Here is a 23485-nt window from a genome sequence, read left to right on the forward strand (position 1 = left end):
GCATATATGTAAAGATGAAACTCACACTTACATGTGTCACAGGTTGGCTTCCATGGAACTTGGCCCCCACACCACGTATCGCATGGACTTGGGAGGGAGGGGGTGGTGTTGATTGAGGAGAAGATCGGGAATATGGTGCATGATTTATTTGATTATTGGCAGTGACTGGTGGGGGAGTGACCTGTGTCCTTTGTATATGACTTTCTCTTTGTGGCACATCGCAGATTTCTGGATTCGACTTGAAGATCTGAAAGGTTCAAAACACATTATCACAGTACAAAATAAAAAGGAGAACAAATAAAATTTTGTTGCTGGAATGTTCTTAGAGATAAAGGTATCAATCAGTATATCATATATAGGTTAAATTTAACTACATCAATTATTATTGATATTTGGACTGAAAGAAGTTCTATGTGCAAAGATAAAGTGTTGCCAATTCTGTTTGATGGTTTCTGATATGTTGTAATGTGTATTCCTTATAGAAAAGTGAAGAGGCAAGTCATTTCTTACCATTTGAAAACAAATGGTCAGTGTGATATGTTCACAATTTTTGTAACTAAAGACATGACACAGATACAGAATCCTGATACAAGATAGGTAAAAATAAATAGGAACTCCACTTTAATGCATACAATTTCTTTATTATCTAACAATTAGTGGGCTAGATATTGCAAATCTTGTTTACGTGGTCCCTTTCACCACTTCTTCTCCCATGTTTCTGACATGGAAATATTAAAAAAAATGGCAAAAAATGACTGCTCATTATTGATCATTAAAAAATGCATGGAGAAATAAATGTAATCCCCAAGTCAATTTTAGATATAATGTAGCATTCAATGCAGCAAAGACTTCAATAGCAATTGGGTTTCTTTATGCAACTAGTTGTTTATTATACTCGGGTTACAGTCTCCCTAAAATAAGCAAACGGGATGAAACTCAAATCACAACTAAACAAGAATAAATGATAAAAGAAATATAAGAAAAAACTACTTGTATACCACATAAAAAATATAACATAAATATAACATACAAATGTATAGACTGTTCAAGTCAAGAAAAATTGAACTTGTACTTTCTAGCTGAATGAAGCATGAAACAAAACAAGTCATTTCAAAGAGTTCTTTAACTGCAATTGCTACACTACAAATCTCACAAAGAAATTTTTGTTCATTTTCTACATGCTATGTTTTCTTCCCAAAATTATAAATTATTGCCCTTAAATGTACTTCCCTGAGGGAAGCATTTTCAACTGAAAATTTATAGCTTTTCTCCATCTGCCCACATTTTAATAAGGAACTGTGCCTTACTTCTAGCTATGCTTACCTTTTCAAAATTATCAATGAGAATTTCTACAACAACATTACAGAATTTAATGTCCATTATAGCTGCTACAGTTTCCTCCTCTGGTCGTAGCAATGTTGGACCAAAACACACTCCAAGATTGCTCACGTTCATGAGGTTCTTGTCAGCCTTATCAGCAACCCTGAAAGTGTATATAATGGCACAATTTGTAATATATTTACATATTGGAAGTTCCAGTGTAAAATTAAACAATTTTGAACAGCAGCACAATTCAGCACACTAAGCAAAACTTAAAATGGTAATAAAACACTGAATAGACATTATTATTAACGATATTTCAAATAGTCAAAAATTGAATTGTATACAATCCTATTTCCTATCTTACGTAAGGAAAAGTTGCAAATGGTGTCTGCATGTAAATCATTATGCTACTTCATTCTTGTCAAGTGAACATTTGTTTATATGACAGTAAAAAACCTCGTATGTCATGTGCTGGCAACATACTGTGTTGTCACAATTGAATTGACACAGTGAGTAGCGCCAGCAGAACCTCAACTGCGTCCCTTTTGGCATCTCTCAACCAGCCCTGATGATGATTCCGAGATGGAATCAAAAGCTTGGACAAACTCTTAAGAGTACTTTTTAACATGCTGTTTGTTGGTTTTGTGTTGTTTTTAACAAGTATGAACATTTGTTATTACATGTTATTTGGACACATTACCTGTTCAAAATCTAAACTGGAACATGATCCCTTTGTACCAAGATAACCACAGATAGTGACAAAACTAAGTTAAGCATAGCACAGTTTTATCCAGGGGTGTGTGAATTACATGCACACAATCATATAAATGCAAGTTTTCTTTTTTTAAAAAAAAACTAGAAGAAAAGGTGGTGAATAGAAAAAAAAATGCTTACCTTCTTAAATGTTGAATTAGAATGTCTAACATTCTGAGGTTTTGTTCTGGTAACCTATGAACCAACGTATGTACATCATTAACCCTTAATGCAACACTTTCCTGCTCTGAAAAATAACGGAGAAAAATATGTATTTCATTTGGTCGCATAGGTTTTACAAAAATTAACACTATCAATTAGGGCTTAGCCAATACCACTCTGAACTGATATTCTTACCGAATCTCACCAATACTGATACCAATCCCTCAAAACAAACTTGTTCAGTAAGTATATATGTAAGTTTTGCATTGGAAAACTATACAGTAGCAATCTACACTATTTGCTATATTTATTCACAATTTTACATGAGAATATTCTTAACACAAAATACATTTCTCCTCACAATGTTGTTGCCTAATTAATCAAAATTATGCTTTTTGCATAATTTCCAGGATATTTAGACCCACAAAAGTGCCATGTGGCAACAAGACTCCAGAAAAGTATTGACCGGTACTGGTGCTACTATCATTGATCATTTAAAAAATTTGCACATTGTCACATAAAATTTTCATTGTCACCCATAAAATTATGCACATATTGAACCAGACTTCAGTCTAGAATATTGTGTACACATATCTTAGCCAACTCCTCTCTTCTGAAAAACTCTACCCTGAAACTGAACATGGAAATAAGTCAAATCAGATCCCTCTGGTGTCCTCATTTAGCAATGTAGTGGTAAGCTGTATGTTCCTCCAACAGTGAAAAACCTGGAAAAATTTGGGTGAGAACTGCTTCCACACCCACCATACAGCCGTGACATGAACCCAGACACTGGATTTTCACAAAAGTAAAGAAATCGATTCATGGGAAACATTAATATCAGTCTGTATGTTTCTGATGAGATGAGATGAGTAATCCGATATATGAACAATGAAGGCTAGTCCAAACATTGGGCCACTGTGATCAAGAAAAGTGGAGATTACTTTGGCACACTTTACAAGCATTGTATCAAAAGATATCCTTTGGGTGGTTACACGGAGAGAGGTAATTTTCTCTAATAAACTTATGGTTCATTTTTCCGCGCGGTTTTTGTTCACGATCGATTTTGCCACCTGCCTGACGAACCTACCAGCTAGGTGGCCAAATCGATTGTGAACAAAAAACTGCATGGAATTACTTCACATGCTTTTTGTAAATTACATTCGATTTTCAAAAGAAATCCTATAGTGTTCCCAACTTTTCAAATAACCCTAGTATAATTATTAATAAAATTTTCTTTACAATTCATGATATCACAGTGCACCTCAAAAATAGGTTCTAATTGTTTAACAGCTACTCTATAGTCACTTGATCCATAGCAAGCCACACAAACATCTCAGTCTTTTTAGTGTATTGGTGTATACACACAACACATTATTTTCATACAGTGAAATCTGTTATACGTTTTATGGGGGGACAGAAGGGTAAAAGCATATAACTGAGAAAAACATATTATTGAAGGATAATTAAAATGGTAAAATTAAGTACACAAAAAAAGAAAAGGAGTACTACATATAAACCAAAGTTTGCTGTATTGCACTAATCTGTTCTAAATCATTATTGTAAATTTACGAGAAATAGACAGTGAAGGTGCCAGGGGGGTGGAAGGGGTGCAAGCAATGTTTACCTGCTTAATCCGTTCAACCAACTCCCTGCAAAAACCCATGCTGAACAAAATTTTCCAGAAGCCTGTTCCGTATGCCAGTTGACCTCTCCCTCCCCTCTTCTTTGCTTTTGCAGCAGTCTCTTTCATTCACCATGCGACCTTGAACTCCTGCCTTACGATCGGGGAACAAGCACACTGCCGCATAACGATAGTCATTAAATGCTGCTTTCTCTAGGGTTTTAACACATTCTAAAAGCATGACTCGGGTGTCTTTATAGTCCTTCTCCCCAGAAAAACATATAGGGACAAATTGAGAACGGCTCAATCACTATTAACATTTCTTTACCCACGCTTTTATGTAATCATTCCTAGTAGAAGGGGGAGGGGACTTGCTTGGAAAACTTTCCTTTCTTGTTTGCCGGGAAAAAGGTAGCTGTGCCGAGCTATGCAATAATTTCATGAAGCAGCCTTATTTTTAATGCAGCTATCTGCATAGGAAATACTGCTCGTGTGTCCCTTACAATACACTAATCCTTCCCCCTTACTTTCTGCAACTTGGTTCAGGAATAAGCACGACGCTGTCTGAAAAAAATGAATGCTGTAGTACATTTTTTCGTGTCTTCAACAAGTGCTTTATCTCTAAAATGTGCAGGACCTTCTATCTGCCACCTGTCCATTGGTGCCCGACTGTCTGGAGGGAGGCTGCTCTCTGGTTATGTCTAGCTCTTCCAAAGCAGTCCCTTGCCGATATCGCTTCTGACAGCAATCACTCGCCAACATAAAGGATGCAACTTTTCTTGCCTGCTGATAAATAAAAGGGTAACTCTTTATCTTGCGGATAACACAAGATTAATCCTTTTGAACACTAGAGTTAGTGACCAGGATTTTCATGTGTGTGTGGGGGGGGGGGGAGGGGGGGTCATGTATACAATTTTTTTGCCTCCCTGATGGCGTCGTGGTAATGTCGTTGCCTTCTATCAAGGTGTTCCAGGTTAGATACCCGGTGGAGGCACATAGTAGTTTGGATCCCACTTTAAACTGTAGGTCCAATTCCGATTAGTGCCTTCTGTGCATAAAGTGGACTTAAAACCTTTAGCGGACGGAGCCTCGCACACTTGTATTCCCATTGAAGCCAGTGCCTTGATAAGTGCGCTCTTTTCAAACTTGCCGCAAAGTACAAAAAAAATCATATCTCGAGAACTAATTGTCGTAGACAGATGAAATTGTTCTTGTTCTTATTCTTAGACAGAGGTTTTAGCAGAGTAAAATTTATACACTGTGCCTCCCAATAATTAGTGTTAACAAAATTTGGAGGGAAGCACGACAGAAGACCACTCTATTAGGATATGTAATGCTCCTGCCACAACTTTAAAAAAAAATATATTAAAACTGAAATTACGGCATTCGGAAATTTTGCGTAATTAAGGAATCTCACTTTTAGCATCGGCCCTATGGACCTTGAATGGACCAAATTTAGAGGGAAGCACAACAAAAGATCAATCTATGAGGATATGTAATGCTCCTGTCACAAAAAAGGAAATCACTGCATTCAGAAATTTTGCGTAATTATGGAATTTTGCTTCTAGCATTGACCCTATGGATGCTGGATGGATCCAATTTTGAGTGAAGCACATCAAAAGACCACTCTATGAGGATATGTAACGCTCCTGCCACAACTTTGAAAAAAAATAAAAAAAATGGAAATCACGGCATTCGCAAATTTTGCGTAATTATGGAATTTCACTTCTAGCGTCAGCCCTATAGATGCTGGATGGACCAAACTGAAGAGAAGCACGACAAAAGACCACTCTATGAGGATATGTAATGCTCCTGCCACAGCTTAAAAAAACAAACTGAAATTACGGCATTCGGAAATTTGGCGTAATTAAGAAATTTTGCTTCTAGTGTCGGCCCTATGGACGCTGGATGGACCAAATTTTGAGGGAAGTACAACAATAAACCACTCAATGAGGATATGAAATGTTCCTGCCGCAAGTTTGAAAAAAAAATGGAAATTACGGCATTATGAAATTTTGTATAATGACGAAAAAATAGAACTTTGGGATTTTGCTCCTGCCCTCAATTGACATATGTTACTTCAAATGTTCCTTATTGTTCATTCTTACATTTAGAATTTAAATTCTTCAAAAAGATGCAGTGATTGAGCAATTATAGCCTTTTATTTTCAATTTATCCCATAGTAACAAAAGGGAAAGAAAATGCTATTTTCAAATATCGCTCGCAGAATGAAAATGCACACAGTGTTTAGTATGATGGCTGCTTTTCTTCAGAACCATTCACACGTTAAAAATAAGTCACTGTGTTCAATAATTCATTTATCTGCAATTTCTTTTTGCATAAAAAAAAAGTACTGCAACTTTTCAACAACCGTATCATCTCTAAAAATGACGGTAATAAGACCCAGCGGAACTCCTCCTCACCTGCAGGCTGCTGTTGACTCCCCTTCCTTTCTTCAGTTTGTTTGTAATGTTTACGACAGGCTGGGAAGTTTGACACTAGTGACTTGTCTGACAGTTTCAGATTGCTTCAGGCAGATACGACTTGCCCACTGCAATGCAAAGAACACGCCAATCTGGTTCAAGGGTGCATTGCTCATACCCTGCCTTCCGATGCAAGCGACAAAAATAGAATTTGAAGTCGAGAGTCTGGTCCCATGGTTGCAGCTGATAAGAAAACCTGTTTGGGAATGGGTGGCACATGTTATCATCATGGAAATCTTGAACTCCACGAGCAGCATTCTTTCGAGCAAGCACAGTTAAAAACATATAACTGTAGTCTTTTCCTTGTTGGGACTGAACTCGTTGAACGTATAACTGGCTCTGATACACTTACTATTCATTTTTCCGCGAACGTTTCTTTCAGCGATCGATTTCGCCACTCGTCTGGTGGCTTCGTCAGGCGTGAACTGTCTTGCTGCAGCTGGTGTGGTTCCTTCTTCTTCTGCTTGTGCTTGGTCCTCCCACCTAACCAATTTCAAACGTTATTACACTGACCCCAATGCAAGAAGTGGTGTCTACATGGTCACCTGCGCATGTGGAGGCAAATATATAGGGATGACAAAGTGCCAGGTTGATGAAAGGCTCAAAGAGCATGATGCTGACCACAGGCTTTGGAGGAGAAGAGCAGGCCTTTCTTGCCACCTCATAGACGAAAACCATAGTACAGGCTCTTCTAAAATAATCATGCAAGCAAAATCCACACTAGAAAGGTTTTCAAAAGAAACTATGCAATAGTGACCGTGTCCGCCGACCTCAACACCAATACCGGGGCCCTCAATAAAACCTGGCTTCCTGCCATCAGGAGTATGTATACCCACCCAACCTGCTCTTCTCCAACAACAAGCACCCACTCAACCTGCTCCCCCCTGTGACAAGAAACCAAGCACAGACCCCAAACGTTCGAAAAAAGCCTGCCTGCTCACGCGAGCAAACACCACCCTGCAAAAGTAGACGACAAAGATCTGGAACTGCCTTGTGCAGCGCCAAAACCTCGAGGCACGGCAACAGAAGGAAGCTCTACACCCGCATGAGAATGATAAAAAGTGAAAATGTTGCATCAACTAGCGCCGCCACAAGCACGGAAGAAGAAGGAACCATGCCAGCCGCAGCAAGACAGTTCATGCCTGACAAAGCCACCAGACGAGTGGCGAAATCGATTGCTGAAAATAAACTTTCACGGAAAAATGAATAGTAAGTGTATCAGAGTTAATTACCTATCTCCGCGTAACTGACAAACTGATATCTTTAGATGCAATGTATAACTGGCGTATATCTGAAAATTGTATAACTGAAATATAATAGTACGCAGCCTTACGGGAATTGGCAGGGACCGCCAGAAAAAAAACGTACTATAGCCAAACATATAACCGCAATTTCACTGTACATATAAAAGAATATTAATTCCGACACTAACATTTAACAGATTAAGCTGAAAAAAAATTGACAAGTACATTGGATTAATGGAGTTTTAAAGAAATATATCAACTCACTGGCAGCAGCTATAAAGCTATTGTGAAATCTGAACGTCATGAGTGGTTCAGGGAGGTTTCTCAAGTATATCTTGAGAGCACTGGTAACAGTTTTAGTTTCCCACTCATATGTGTTATCTAAATTCAACTTCTCCACTTTTCTTCTGTCCAGACCCATTTGTAGTAGTTTACTAACTTTGGAACTCACACCGACGACTCGATAAAGCCCATGATCTTCTAAACCTGAAAGTAAACCCACACAATATTTAAAGTAAATACACAAGAAGAACAAAAGATGAAAACTGTAACAAGCAGTGCCATTATATTATATTAGATGTAAGTAGTTTACAAGAGATTTCAGGATCACATCCAAAACATTTTATTTTTTCTACTTTTTTTCTGGAGTTAATTCATACCCAGGAACATTTGTCACTAATTCATAGATTTAAATCTACCTGAGCACTACGTCAACTAAAGATAAAAAAAGGAGTGCTTCATATTTGTTGAAAATAGCCACTAATAGGCAACATATACCTTGGAAGAAGAAAACAAAAAGTTTTTCACTTTGGAATTAGGATAGTTTGAGTGAAATGTACAACACTGATAAATAGAAAAATCATGCTAAAAGAAAAGAACTTCTAAGAACCAATGATTCACAATATTTATGCTGCAGATATCGAGAGATTTTCTGAGTTGCGGGAAAAAAGGTTAACACTATATACGACCATTATCACTCATCCTTAAGAAGCAATGTATCAAACACAGCAAAAACACACCTATAATTAAATCTACATGTTTTAACTTCCCATGATTAAAATAATAATAATAATATCATACATACCCCTACTTTCCAATACAGATATACATTTTGTGACGAAATTAAATCCAACTTCATCCAAAACTCTTTCTTCCGATTTTGGAACCTTTCCTGGGGATGCATAGTTCTGTAAAGAAATGTACATTACTATAGATATAAATATTCTTGGAATAATACAAATGATATCAGGATGTATTTACAAAAGCTTTATATTTCACAATTACTAAAGAGATTGAAAGTTACAAACAGTGTCAACATGAGCAGGAAAACAACAACAGGAAATATTCAAGAAGAAATTTGCTTATAAAATAATTTTTGTACTCATGTTCATTTCTGGCAGGCAATTTTCATTTATTTACTAAACACAGCTGCACGTGGAAGTGTTCAATGGCTGAGAATGTTGAGTACTCAATTATAGATTTCAGCATGAATGTTCTGGATTCAAGTACCAAGAGAGATTATAGCTGTTCTCCAGTACTTCCTAATTCAACTATTTCATCTCATCATTATTCCTTATTATTATAAATTTACCTAAAAGAAAGGTGGGGTAAAATGAAACAAAAATAATATACAAGCAAGGTTTTCATAAACGAAATCCTTACATTGATGACACAAATGTGGTTGAACATTCACATCCTTGCATAAACTACTAAAAATTTCAAGTTACTTAAGAACAAATATACACTGTTGCCAATCACAATTTTTTGCTTTGCACCGAGTTTTTGAATGATATCATTAACAACTGATAGGCAACCAAAAACATTTGTTTGCAAGTAACTGGAATTTTTATTAATTTATACAAAGTGAACAATGCAGGATTCTAAACTCACAACTAGCCATCAATTAGAACAAGAATATAATCTCTATAAAGAAAAACAAAGTCCCGCACCTTGGCCTTGCAGTCTAAGGCATCATGCTTAAGTTCTGACTACGGGACGTGTGCAGGTTCAAGTCTCCTGAGTGAAGAGAAACAACTTTTCTCCTGGGATTTCAGCCAGGGTATGGGACCGGTGGCCACCCACCATTGTGAGGAAATTGGGGAGCTATGAATGAGTAGCATAACCCATTCATAGAAAACCTATGACAGGTGGTTCATCATGCTGACCACACGTCACCCCATAACTGGTTGGATGAGGCAAACAGTCGGTAGGTAGGCCCTGACCCTCATGAGCTGTTACGCCAAGGGTTATTTATTATTATTATTATTATTATTATAAAGAAAAAGAAAGCTGAAACAGAAATATCAGCTTACAATTAACCCCTTTTGAGAATGACTCGAGAATTAACTAGTTATACAGATATAATTTTATCAGCGATGAATGCTGAATCTAATAAAACCTGGACTATCCTACAATACTCTACTTTATTAATTGAAAAAAAAATGTGCTGGGGGAGGGGATCTCTTGTGTTATTATACTAATTTAAATAGTTTTTTTTAAAACAAATTGTCAATTCAAAGGAGATTTCAAATATGTTAAACCTAACATGTTAGCTTTCTCTCTTCTAATTTTCCTTCATTTCTTACAGAAATGTAAATGTTTGTTTAACAGTCTTTTCTGCTATTCCATTCCTGCATGAAATATTCATAAATGTTATTTTATTTCATCTTCCATTTTTACCTTTATTATTTTCATTATTTTTTCCTTTTGTTTTATTTTCTCCCATTCTCTTTCCATCTGTTTTTCCTTGAATCCATTGTTCATAATTGCCTTACCAACGATTCTTAGTTTCTCTTCCTTTTCCACATCATCACAACAATATATCTTAAATGGAGATTTATCCATACACAGTGGAATCCAAATTTTAAGTTCACATATTTTACATTTTCCTGTATTATACATTCAATTTTCATGGTCCCAACATAGCAAAATATTATAAACTTTTCCTGCATTTTCAGTTTTTAACACTCTGAAAGAAGTAATATCGAGGTTTTGTATCAATATATTTTAAGAAAACTGAGATAAATGCTATTTATGACCTTCATCCTGTGAAATGTTTGGAAAGGACAAGGAAACAGGGTATCCATCACTGCCATACACAGGGTTGGGGAGCTGATGGGGTTACAGCCCCACTGAAATTTTGAGATAAAAATTTTCAAATTAAAGAAGTAAAAAACAAAGTGGTACCCTGCAACGATACTTCTCACTGAATATATATTGTACGCGAAGTATGAGCAGACTAACACAATTTCAGAATTAAATTGCAAGTCCTCAGCGCTCAACTGGATTTCATAATGTTATTATACTTACATTGCAAGAATTAAGCAACACAACTCAACTTCCAAAATATTATTTCACTTTATAACATTTGATATAAACTCATTTTTCGATTTTTAACACAAGACATTTTTAATTCAATCTTCTTACATATATAACAAAAACGAATCGGAATCAACAACTTAAAACAAATATCGACAATGATACAGCGTTCTTAATCTCAATAGTTCCCTGTTAATTTTATAAACTTGTACGCAATCGAAATAAAGTAAATATTGGTTATTTGTGAATGTAGAAGACAGTCACATAGTCCCCCCACTCTGTATAGAAAACTACTCGAGGATCAAACATTTTATGATCACCCTGTATGTTATCCAAAATGTGCAGATCACAAGGAGTTTTCTCAAGACATAAAAATTATGGGTCAAATTATGAGGCATATATAATTCACACATACGTGAAACAATACTTAGTAGTAGCCTTGCAGAACCCACTCTCCTTGTTGGCTAAACTAATTAATATAAATAATATACAAAATACTGAGTCATTACAAAACTCTTCAGTACATTGATAAACAACTTGCCTCAAATTATCATTATTTGATCCCTATATATATTTTCATTAACCTTGATTTGGTTAAAACATGCCTGATCCCTGCATAATATTTAGACATACAACAATATGCGACAAGTTTACTAATAAACATTCTCCTCAAAGTAGCACATTTCACAACTATAATGACTGAATTAAACATATCATTCTACAGTCACAATGAGATAAATTTATGCTTAAATTGATCAATGCAATTATTAAATTCAATTAACTTCAATTAACTTCGTTACAATTGCTTCCCAATAACTGATTTTTCTTCTTCTCGGAACAGTTGAACATTTTCAAATTAGAGAAATTTACCTTTCCATAATTTTCACCATGTAAAGTGTACAAAGATGCGACATTTCCTTTAACTTCTTTTACCATAAATGGTCCAATATATAATTGAAATAACTTATGAATTTGTTTATCCAGTTTAGAACTCATTTGTCGATTTCTTGCCAACACTAATTGTCCTGGTTTCAGTTTAACTGCATTGGGAGGATTCCTTATTTTTGATTTATTCTTCTTCCTCTTTGAATTTATCTCTGCCAAATATAATTTTTCCTTCCATGGCAACTTCCGCATTTCCTCAGGCCAATTGAGTTCAGATGTTATGGAGTCTCGGATTTCCTCGTGCAAAAATAATTCATTAGGTGTAAAACCGGTTATGCTCGAACAGGAGTTATTTACTAATTTTACAACCTTATCAATCTTAAGTGACCATGTGGTGTGATCACGATGACAAAATAATCTTAGTAATCTTACAATTTCCTTATTATACCTCTCTATGGGATTAGCTTTGGGATTGTAAGACGTTGTTGTTAAATGAATTATCCCTTTTGAAATCAGATACAACTTCCATTCTTTGGAAGTGAACTGGCTACCACAATCGGACAGAAGGATTTTGCACACAGGATAATGCTTGAAATAACCATCCTCAAAACGATTAACAATCTCTCTGGTAGTGGCCTTTCTCAGAGGATAAATCATAATGTATTTTGACATAATATCCACAATAGTCAACAAATATTCGTAACATTTAGATTTGGGAAGTTTTCCAATAAGATCTACTGATAGAAATTTGTGAGGCTGAGTAGATAATATATGGTATTCGTCCCGAAATATTGGCTGGCTTATTGACTTAGATTTTGCACATTCCAAGCAATCTCTTAGATAACGTCGAATACTCCTTCTCATGCGTGGCCAATAGTAAACTTTCTGACACTGTGCTAAAACTTTATCATAACCAAAGTGACCTTTTAAATCATGGACTTTATGCAGCACTAAGGGAATAAGTTCCTCAGGAACAAAAATTTTACATCTTTCCTCAGGCTTTGCTCTGTAGAACAGAATATCTTCATGTAGAAAATATTTACTTGACATTCTATGCAATGAGTCATCCTTAAGTGAATTTATAATACGATTGCAGGTCTCATCTGACCTTTGTGCAGAGCACCACATATTTGAGACTTCCTCCTGTTTAAAATCTAGTATCACTTGATTTATATACAAATATTCTCCCGATATTTTATTATATTCACTCACTGGGAACCTGCTCAAAGTGTCTGCTATAAAATTAGAGGAACCTGACACGTGATGAAAGGTAAAATCATAGGACTGTAATTTCAGTGCCCATCTCGTTAAACGAGGGTTCAATGACTTTGCAGTTTCCAACCAGGAAAGTGACTTATGATCAGAGTATATGTGGAAATGCCTTCCCTTAAGGTATATCGAAAATTTTTCTACTGCAAAAAGAATAGCTAAACACTCTAGTTCATGAGTACTGTAAGTCGACTTGCTTCTTGCCACAGTACACTTCCTAATCCTTTCTGACTAGCATCGACGGATATAGAAAATTCCAAACTGAAATCTGGCTGTCGTAGGGCTGGGGCAGCTACTAATGCATTCTTTAACTTAACGAAAGCTTCTTGATGTATCGGAGTCCATTCATAAATAGTATCCTTACGTAACAGGCTGTATAATGGTGTGACTATATGCGAGTAGTTAGGAATAAATCGACTTCTCCAGTTCGCCAATCCAATGAATTTTCTCAGTGATTTCTTATTGTTTGGGACTGGGAATTGCAACAATGCTGCATCCTTAGAATGATCCACTTTAATTTTTGTACCAGATATTACATGTCCAAGAAACAGAATTTCTTCCTGGAAAAACTTGCACTTTGCAAACTTAATGGACATATTTGCCTTTCGAAGAACCTGCAATGTATACTCCAAATGTTTGAAATGTTCACTAGCATTCGAACTAAAAATAAGAATATCGTCAATATATACCAACACAAAAGAACTAGTTTCCGGTCCAAAAAGGTTGTTCATGCGATCCATAAACACAGACACCGCTGATTTAATACCAAAAGGTAAATAACAGAACACGTGCTGGCGCCCTCTGTATGAAAAAGCCGTATATGGATAGGAGTCTGGAGTTAGCGGTATCTGGAAATATCCACATGATAAATCAATCGAACTAAAGAATGTAGCACCATGAAAGTGTTGCAGAAGTTCAGTTATGGGTTCGACTTGAGTGAGAGGGGAAATCACATGCTGATTCAAACGACGGAAGTCTACCACTGGACGCCATTCTCCATTTGCCTTTGGAACTATGTGCAATGGATTGAGGTAAGGGGACGACATTTCCTTTATAATGCCCCAGTTCTTCCACTTATTCAATTCACTCTCCAAAGCTGTTCTTTTAGCAAAAGGAATCGGATAAATTGGAGCACGAATTGGTAAATCAGTATCCAACATTATCTTGTATGGTTCAACATTAGCGGGTCTAGGCTTATTCGAAAACTGTGTTCTATATTTTAATAGCAACTCACGTAAGAGCGCTTGCTGACGTGCGGAGAGTTTACTACAATTTTCTCTTCAGTTACTATGTAGATTTCTTCGGAATTTGTGTTCATCAGCAAATTTTCTGCCGTAATGCACTGAACCCTTTTATCAACATGCTGATCGTTAGACTTCAGTCGATACAAAGACTGTGTCACCTCTTGTTTTGCAGGAAATACCAACGTAACTTCTTCCTGTCTGAAATTCAGTATAGCTTTATATTGCCTAAGGAATGGTATACCTAAAATTATATCTGCATGTAATTGTTTTAACACAAACATTTCCAACGGAAAAGTCTCCGACTGTATTGAAAGGTGAAGGATTTTCCTACCAACAACTCGAAATTTTTGTTGTCCAGCAAATGGTAATAATTTTACCTGATCTATGGATTCCAATCTCGCACTTTGTACAATGGACTTGATACTGCACCATAATTCGTAACTCATTAGATTACATTGACGTCCACTGTCAATAATACATCGAATTGTTAAATTACAAATGGACCCAAAAATAACAGGTTGATCGGTAATAGGAAATGGTACACCACTATCATCCATGGTCCAAGTGGGTTCCTCTTCGTACCATTCCAATTGGAAAAACACTGCTAGCTGGTCATTGTCTTTAAAATTATCATATACAGGAAAAATATTTGTAATTTGTGACTGAACATTTTGTGAACCATATTCTGTGTTAAAACTTGCAACACAGCCCTCTGTATTATCACTGCGAGTAAATCGGGCTACATTTACCCACGGCGTTCGTTTGACTGTGACTCCATCGCTGGTTGTATTAATTCTTTAACTTGTGTTTCTCTGGGATCAAATGAAACAGCGTTTTCATTCAATCGGCTACCTGAAATAGCATTACTGTTTAGAGAAGCGAATGATTGTTCACAGGGTTGACGACAATTACAACATAAATTTACTTCACTGATTAAACCTTGACTATTGTTCGGGGAATAAGGCAAACAAGCCACATTAGGATCTGAATTGGACCTCGTTTGTAGATAACCTTGCCTTGTATTAGAACGTCTATCATTCTGTGGTCTCGCACTGTCTCGTCGAAATTGGGTATTGTTATAACTTCTGTTATTTGCATTTAAATTTCTTCTAAAGAACTGTTGATTGCCATAATTATTTTGATTCCTTCTTCTGAATGTAAAGTCCTGACGCCGATCAGAATTGTCATTTACATTTTGCCCTCTATTATACGAGTTACCACCGGATGTAGAACCAGAATTAGAATCTCTATTGTTGCGAGAGAACTGTCCATTATTCCTTTGATTAGGATTTTGATCGCTGTTTCTTGGTTGCGTGTTAACTGTCTGAACTTTGTACCTTTGTTTATCTCTGAAATCTGACGCATTTGAATCCTTAGTAAATCTGGATGTTCTCACTTCAAAATCACTAGGCAAATCACACTTCTTACCAGATCTGGTCTTTATCAAATCCAGTCTCTTCAATAAATTAATAACGTCGTCAACCTTCGTTAGGCCAGCACCTAATATCGTCTGTGCCGTAATCGATGGAAACTGATTAATCAAAATGTCTATGACTTCTGCATCTTTAGGACGCTCTACCAAATTGTAATATGTTGAATAAGTACGAGTGGCAAACGCCTCCATGCTCATACCGCTATTTTGATCATACTTTCTGTTCCTCAATTCGGACAACTGAGCCTGCGTCAATGAGTATGAAGTGTACTGGTTCAGAAACTCATGTACAAAATGTTTGTATGTCATAAAGGAATCCACGTGCGTATTGTACCATCCCTCGGCTGGCCCTTGAAAACAATTCCGAATACATTCCAATCTCTGAACGTTTGGAATCTGAAGCAAATCCAAATGTGAAGTTAAGGTTTTAATAAACTTCCTTGGGCTAGATTTCTCTGGATTTCCAGAAAATTTAGGCAACATATTCAAGTCATTCAACCGTAGATACTTTCGTGGTTGTTCCTTAGAAGTAGATGGTTTATTTGTTTCAGAATCAATGATAGTAGCGTGCCTATGGTGCTTCGTGTTATAATTAGGTTTAAATCGTTTGCCAGAAGTTGCTTGCGAATTATATCTAGTTTTGTTTACTTCAGACATATCAGAGTCTATATTGCTAGATTGTGAAGCATTATTTGCTGGATCAATATAACTAACATGTGAAGTTTTATGAGGCTTCTTTAATCGAGAATTAACTGGTGAAGTAGGAGCTGACAAATTAGATTTAGGATTTCCTGTAGATATACGTTTTCCTGACATATGCAATGGAAAAGATTCATCTTCTGAAGCACTGGAAGATGACAAGGATAAACGTACAGGATGCTCTGGATTACGTGAAATTTCAGTAAAGTTGCCATTGTTCCCTGCAGCTTTATGGATTGTTGAAGTATTAGTCATCAGCAGTTTAGCTGTTACATCACTTAATCGTGCTTCACAGATCTCAACACGTTGAATTAAACCTTCATTATTACTTTCCCTAATCTGGCTGATAACATTCCACTGCTCGTTTACCTGCAAACCCAATCCAGCAACACTATCTTCTAACTTACGAATGCTGTTGGTATTCGCTTCACCAGATATATTCAACTGTTGGAAATTTTCATCCAACACTTTAACGTGTCCTTTTATTTGATCATTTGCTGTTTGGCAAGCTTCAGCAACCTGCCCAATCTCCATCCGGAGTGAGTTGCCCAACTCCTTAACAGTGTTGTTCATATTTTCCATACACTTCACTGTTCTGTCTTCAAGTTCTGCAAACTGCTCTTTCTGAGATTTCTCATGCTCTGACAATTGCTCTCTCTGAGATTTCTCAAGCTCTGACAACTGCTCTTTCAACTGCTCTCTTTGAGATTTCTCCAGCTCTGACAACTGCTCTTTCTGAGATGACAACTGCTCTCTTTGAGATTTTTCAAGCTCAGACAACTGCTCTTTCTGAGATGACAACTGCTTTTTCTGAGATTTTTCAAGCTCGGACAACTTTTGCCTTACGCTGTCATTCGATTCCTTCAATTCCCGAAACATGACCAATAATTGAGCATTAAAATCTGAAGTGCCCGTAGGTAATGGCACGATAGGAACATTCTTCGTTGTCATTGCACTAATTTGTATTCACGACAACAGAACGAAAATATGAAGTACACAAAGGAAGGGACACTAATAAGTCTAAAATTTATAATTCTTCAGTGTAACCAAATTCCCGCACACTGGCCACCAATTTCTTGCAACGATACTTCTCACTGAATATATATTGTACGCGAAGTATGAGCAGACTAACACAATTTCAGAATTAAATTGCAAGTCCTCAGCGCTCAACTGGATTTCATAATGTTATTATACTTACATTGCAAGAATTAAGCAACACAACTCAACTTCCAAAATATTATTTCACTTTATAACATTTGATATAAACTCATTTTTCGATTTTTAACACAAGACATTTTTAATTCAATCTTCTTACATATATAACAAAAACGAATCGGAATCAACAACTTAAAACAAATATCGACAATGATACAGCGTTCTTAATCTCAATAGTTCCCTGTTAATTTTATAAACTTGTACGCAATCGAAATAAAGTAAATATTGGTTATTTGTGAATGTAGAAGACAGTCACAACCCCCAGCTAAATAAACCCTGATTACATTATTGTTTTTGAACTTCTAAATAGAATCTTCAAAATGGTATTTTTTAAATATTTCATTGTGTATCCTACCCCCTAAAACACAGCTACGGAATATCCACCTTTACTATATCAGTGCCTCCAAAAGGAATCCTGCATACACCAGTAGGTGCCCCCAAGAGGTAATGGTACCCCTCAGATCATGTCATATCCCCACAAAGTATTTTATTATGACAGCATGTCTAACTGAAAATCATTTTTTTCTTGCTTTACTGAACATTTTATTTCATTAATTACATATATTTTAGGAAAATATATACAATTTGAATTTTATATTAAGGAAAAATCCCTCCCCCATAATTTTGATGGCACGGTCAGCACCATTACTCCCTCCTGTGGGCACCCCTGCAAGGAAATGAAAACATCAGCACAAGCTGAAATCCAGAGTAGTGAGAGGGCAAGATGTGGTAAGGGTTTTAACATAGAGACGTGACTTAACCAAGTAGGAGGAAGGTAGAGGAGAGTTGTGAGAGACATAACTGTGAGGCATAATTGCAGATAAACAACCATAGCAACCAATAACACAAGTCATTGTCTGTTTGACAAATTAGGTAACGAGACAATAAAGTGCAGGGAAAGAAGAAATGAGTGCATGCGGCTCTAACTACATACCAATGAGTCTTTACTTACAGGTTCCTTTCCGTCCATTACATCCATCCACAGCTTCCTGTCTTCTTCTGACAATGCCTGAAGCGTGTATGTGACACCAGGTCTGCAGAATACACATTGAACATGGATGAGATTCTCATGAACAATATAGATAACAATGTTATGATATCACAAATTTAGCACATTCTTGTCACAAAGAACCTTATGTTGCACAAATTTTCTAGTACTTTCCATAAATGAGAATAAATGGACTCTGGATAGGCTTTGTTTATAAATAGGACCAGGGAGCAAACCTTTTGGCAAATAAATAAATAAAATTTATAAAAGTAATTGTGTATATGGTTGAAGAAATACTTACATCAATATAGTAAGTGAAAACTTGAAAAACCATTGCAGACAGGAATTTTGATACTTTTAAATGTTATGTGATATTTCTAGTTATACAATGTAACATAAACAATACAATGTATATATTTGTATTTTGTTATTTAGCATAACTTTTTTGTAATTCTTGCTAATCGTGATGATGGGGTGAGGGGGTGTTGGTGTAAAGGGTACATATGTAACCTCAGTCAACCTCACAGTACACTACGATAACTGCAGTGCTGCAGGCCAACAAGGTTCTGGCACTTGAACTTACAGCAAGTATAAACCTCTCTGAGGCTTGTGTTGTATCATCCCTTCATCCATTTCATCTTAGCACCATTCATCCTCATCCTTGCGATTAGCCGAAAGTAGCAAAAAGCGAAGCAAATCAATTCATTTGTGACGATGGGCATGGATGATACGATGAAATTTATATGTGGACAAAGAACACTAATGCCAAGTATAGGATTTAAATCGGGAACTTTGCCGGCCCCGTGGCAGAGTGGTTAGCACATCGTGCTACGACACCAGGGGTCCCGGGTTCGAATCACGGCCTGGGCATGGATGTTTGTGCGTGCCCATTCATCACTTTCATCATATCATCCCTCATCCCCATCTTTGCAATTAGCCATAAGTGGCACAAAAAAATAAATAAATAAAGCAAATCAGGAACTTTGGTAGCAGGATCGAAAGTCGATCACTTAATGTGCTTGGCCACTGAACTAGCAAATAAACAATATAAGTTGCACATATAAAACACATTACAAATTAAAGGACATTTTACCAGCAACTTCATATTCATTTATTGGCCTCGCATTCTTCCATATTACTCATCACTCCTGTTGTGGTGTGAAAAACATCACTTACGTTAGAAATGCTTCTAGCATGTAGGTAAAAACATATCTAAAAGATATTTTAACACTTACCTGTCTGCAGCTGTGATATCAAAGCAGAAACGTTTTTCTATAGAATCTGACATTCTTCGAGTACAGGACTCCAACTTCACAGTTTCATTATTTGTACTCTGAAACAAAGATGGCAACAGAATATCTTATTAAGGATCAGCAGCACTTAAAACTATTTAATATATGAACAAGGTAAAAAAAGAAAATGCCAACATTTGACTCATGTGTATACAAACTGTTGAATCAGACTTCTCAGTTTACCTTACTGCAAGGTTCTGTAACTTGTATATTGTATTCAACAGTTGGCAGTGGTGACTTAGGTTTGTGGAAATGTTACTCTAGACAGTTTCTGAAACTGATGTAAAACAAGAGTTTTTTTTTTAAAAAAAAAAGTTAAAGTTCACCGTACACATAGCACAGTGCCATGAAGGCACATTTAGGGGATGTGGAGCTAGGACCTCCCACACATTCTCAATCTCGGCCATTTTGGAGGTGATTTGATCAGCATCCTGCTCCGGTCACCTTTACCCTCCCCACCCCACGTAGGCATTGACTTGAGGCTGGGTGAGCCAAAGAGTCACTTTATGTGGGGATAAGGCAAAAAAAATTCCAAGTTTAGATCACCCACCCTGGAAAACGAACCCAGGTTTCCCACGTGGCAGTATATGTAACGCCCCCTCGAAAATGCTGGGCCACTGCTTATCTCAACAATGACATTAAATTGGAAGGACTCACTTCGAAGAGTTTTACTGAGACCCTTACTTCTTAAAAATTAGACCTGCTTGGAATCCCTTGAGCTTGCTCAATAATCTTTGTGTGGATTGTCCTCTAATTTTCTGTCATAGGAAATAAGAAAAATACTGTAAATGCAATTTACATTAAGATTCTATCGAATAATCTGAGAGAGAGAATATCTCCCAGAGATGTAAAACACCCACGTGACTCTGCAAAACATGAAACTTTCACAAAATTTCATTTCTGGAACAGGTTTAAGGTACACCAGAACCTTATATGGTAAATCGATTGGCATTTACATGATAAACTGGTTATATTTATATTACTTGTGTGTGGTAAAGTGAACAACAACGAACCTCTTAATGACATGTACCTACGTAATTAACATAAAAATGCAAATAGGGTGATTTTGTTCAAACCATTCATTTGATTACACAGTTTCATTTGGTACTCATTTATAAAACGTAGATTGACAACTTGATAATGCTTTTATAATTTTATGATATTCAATTTTAATAATAGGCATGTAAGGTGTACAAAAATTGTATGACTATAAATTTTGAGATCTTTGTAATGTTCTCTCTGAACGAACAACCTGCTCCAGCCAAACTAAAATCATACAGGATTGGGTGAGTTCCTAACCACTATCTGGGCCAATCCATGATGGAAAGGTAAGATAATCAAACAGTAGCTGCAACCGACAGAACCATGAAGAAAAAAAAAGTCATGTGCATCATTAAGGGTCAATAAAGTACTGTTGAAGCTGTCTTCCCAATATTTCAGCCGTTGTCATTTATAAGAGTAGAAATGTTTGTAGAACAAGCCAGCCAAGTGATGGTTAAATAAGCCAAAAGTATTTTATTTACCTAGTGAAGTTGGTAATTTGATTACAAGTAAATGGGTTACAGAAAATGAGATCAAATCTTTAAGGCTTGTAAGATTTTATTATTTTTTTAAAGGCCTCTTTGACTTTATACTTTCTTTCTGCAATTTCATCTTGAACAGTATAAAAATTGTACAGAAGTATAAAAATTCAGCACATGCAAGAATGCTAAAAAGAAGCAGTAGGACCAAATACAGAGCACAAAGCTCCAAAGACAATTTCAAACAGAATGTTGCTCAGAAATTGCATACATTGCCACAGTTCAGTTCGAAACAAACACCAAAATTTTGGAAAAGACAAAACAAAAAAACATATTTGAGCTTTCTGAACCCTTCTCCAAGACAAGTACATTGTTTGAAGCAGGTTTGAACAAAAGTACTGCCAGTTTGAAAAAAATACAATAAGGAATTTTGCTCTTTCAATAGCTGATATTCTTTAATATTCTTGACATTTTGACATACTGCTCATGCATCTTTGGCAAGGGCAATAATACACAAGATGTAATGTCAGTTACAAAAGACAAAGGTGACAATAGTACAACAATAAAACACAACTAATTTGTAATATTAATTTGCCTTTATTTTTTAAACCAATATTTCATCTCATTGTATTTTTTGTTCTTGAAAAATATGTAAAACAAATCAAGTATGTGTTATACATTACTTGGAAGTTAAGTATAAGTTATAAATGATTACAAAAAAAAAAGTTACAAGAATTATGCCTTAATATTCATCGAAAAAATAACAAAATGATCCTTTTCATTACTATTTATACAAATATTGGATCGGTACAATTATCATCAATATCATTATCAGCTGGTACTGATGCAATACTACTAATCTGCACCAGTGTGCATGGTGGGAATTTTGGAGATGGGTTTCATTGGTACTGACAAAGCTTAACACCTAATTGTTTCCAGCAAATCTGATTTTGCTGGGCAAATACTATGAATTGTTGATAACTGAGGATAGAACTGTACATCTATAATGTAATTATAGACTTCTGATAGTTCTACATTTTATGCAAGTGTGATTGTTAAGTTTGTAAGAAAGGTTATTTTCTCCTAATGAAATTTCTACCCCCTTCCAGTCACAATTTATTTTAATAGTTCACTGCGAGGCAATACTAGTGATTATGGTGAACAGAATGTTTGTACCACTGTATAACTAACAGGCATCTAATAAACTTAGCAGGGAACCATTCTTTATTGGTGCATTCTACAAAGTTCATTTTAACTCAGAAGGGCTAATCTGGATTGAGGATCTATAGTTTACAGTTAGATGAGAAGCACTTCATATGTAGGGTGACCAGATGTCCTCTTTTATCCGGACATGTCCTCCTTTTTAGGCGTCTGTCCGGCATCCGGGCTGATTTTTTAGAAATCGCTAAATGTCCTCCTGTTTTGGAAAGAGTATAGAATTGACCATAGCATGTGATGCATTGACAATCCTTCGATACATAACGATCATGATTTAAGGCATAGCCTATGACTTGGGACACGTTAGTATTCAAACAATGTTCACCTAGCATCTGGGAACTGAACACAATCACTTTCCTGACTGAGTCATTAGTAGGGAGCGGATTTATAGGCACTAAAAACCTCGACAGTCAAATAGGCACCAAAATGATGAAAAAAGGCACTGAAAAGGCACCCTAAAATAAAAAAACGACATTAAAATAGGCACTGAATGTGAACTTATTTCAATTTTCTTCTTACAATGAACAGTTATACAGTGTTAGCACTTCAGTTTATACATAAAAGTGCGCTAACGGTTAACAAACCGTTTTTCTTTCGATCGAAATTCACATTTGCGGGGAATTGTCAGTTAAAGTAATTCTCGTAAAAAGAGCTTGTGCTAACGACTGTGCGAATTTGAACAAATGATGAAAAAAACAATTTTTACCATTATAACAAAAAAAATAATTAAAACAATGTTACAATTGAGACCCTCAAATCTGGCGAATACCAGATTTCAGTCAGTACAACATCAACAAAGCCTTACATCTTTCAATGTGG

At 36.1% G+C, this 23485-nt stretch overlaps 1 protein-coding gene across 4 annotated transcripts in view; it reads right to left on the reverse strand.

Moving 5' to 3' along the window:
- Window positions 1-23485, reverse strand: part of Graf (GTPase regulator associated with FAK) — a 178544-nt gene that overhangs the window by 23387 nt on the left and 131672 nt on the right. For 3 of the 4 annotated variants that reach the window (XM_083143835.1, XM_083143830.1, XM_083143821.1), the window contains 7 exons: window positions 19872-19969; window positions 18601-18682; window positions 8671-8773; window positions 7851-8072; window positions 2218-2323; window positions 1324-1483; window positions 26-247 (listed from right to left, as the gene is read on the reverse strand). In XM_083143835.1, coding sequence (XP_082999961.1) covers window positions 26-247; window positions 1324-1483; window positions 2218-2323; window positions 7851-8072; window positions 8671-8773; window positions 18601-18682; window positions 19872-19969 — 993 coding nt within the window. The remainder of the gene's footprint in view (window positions 1-25; window positions 248-1323; window positions 1484-2217; window positions 2324-7850; window positions 8073-8670; window positions 8774-18600; window positions 18683-19871; window positions 19970-23485) is intronic. The other variant, XM_083143826.1, reaches the window with a different exon arrangement.

This window comes from Lepisma saccharinum, chromosome 1 (assembly GCF_977018435.1).
Source record: "Lepisma saccharinum chromosome 1, izLepSacc3.1, whole genome shotgun sequence".
Taxonomy (NCBI): domain Eukaryota; kingdom Metazoa; phylum Arthropoda; class Insecta; order Zygentoma; family Lepismatidae; genus Lepisma; species Lepisma saccharinum.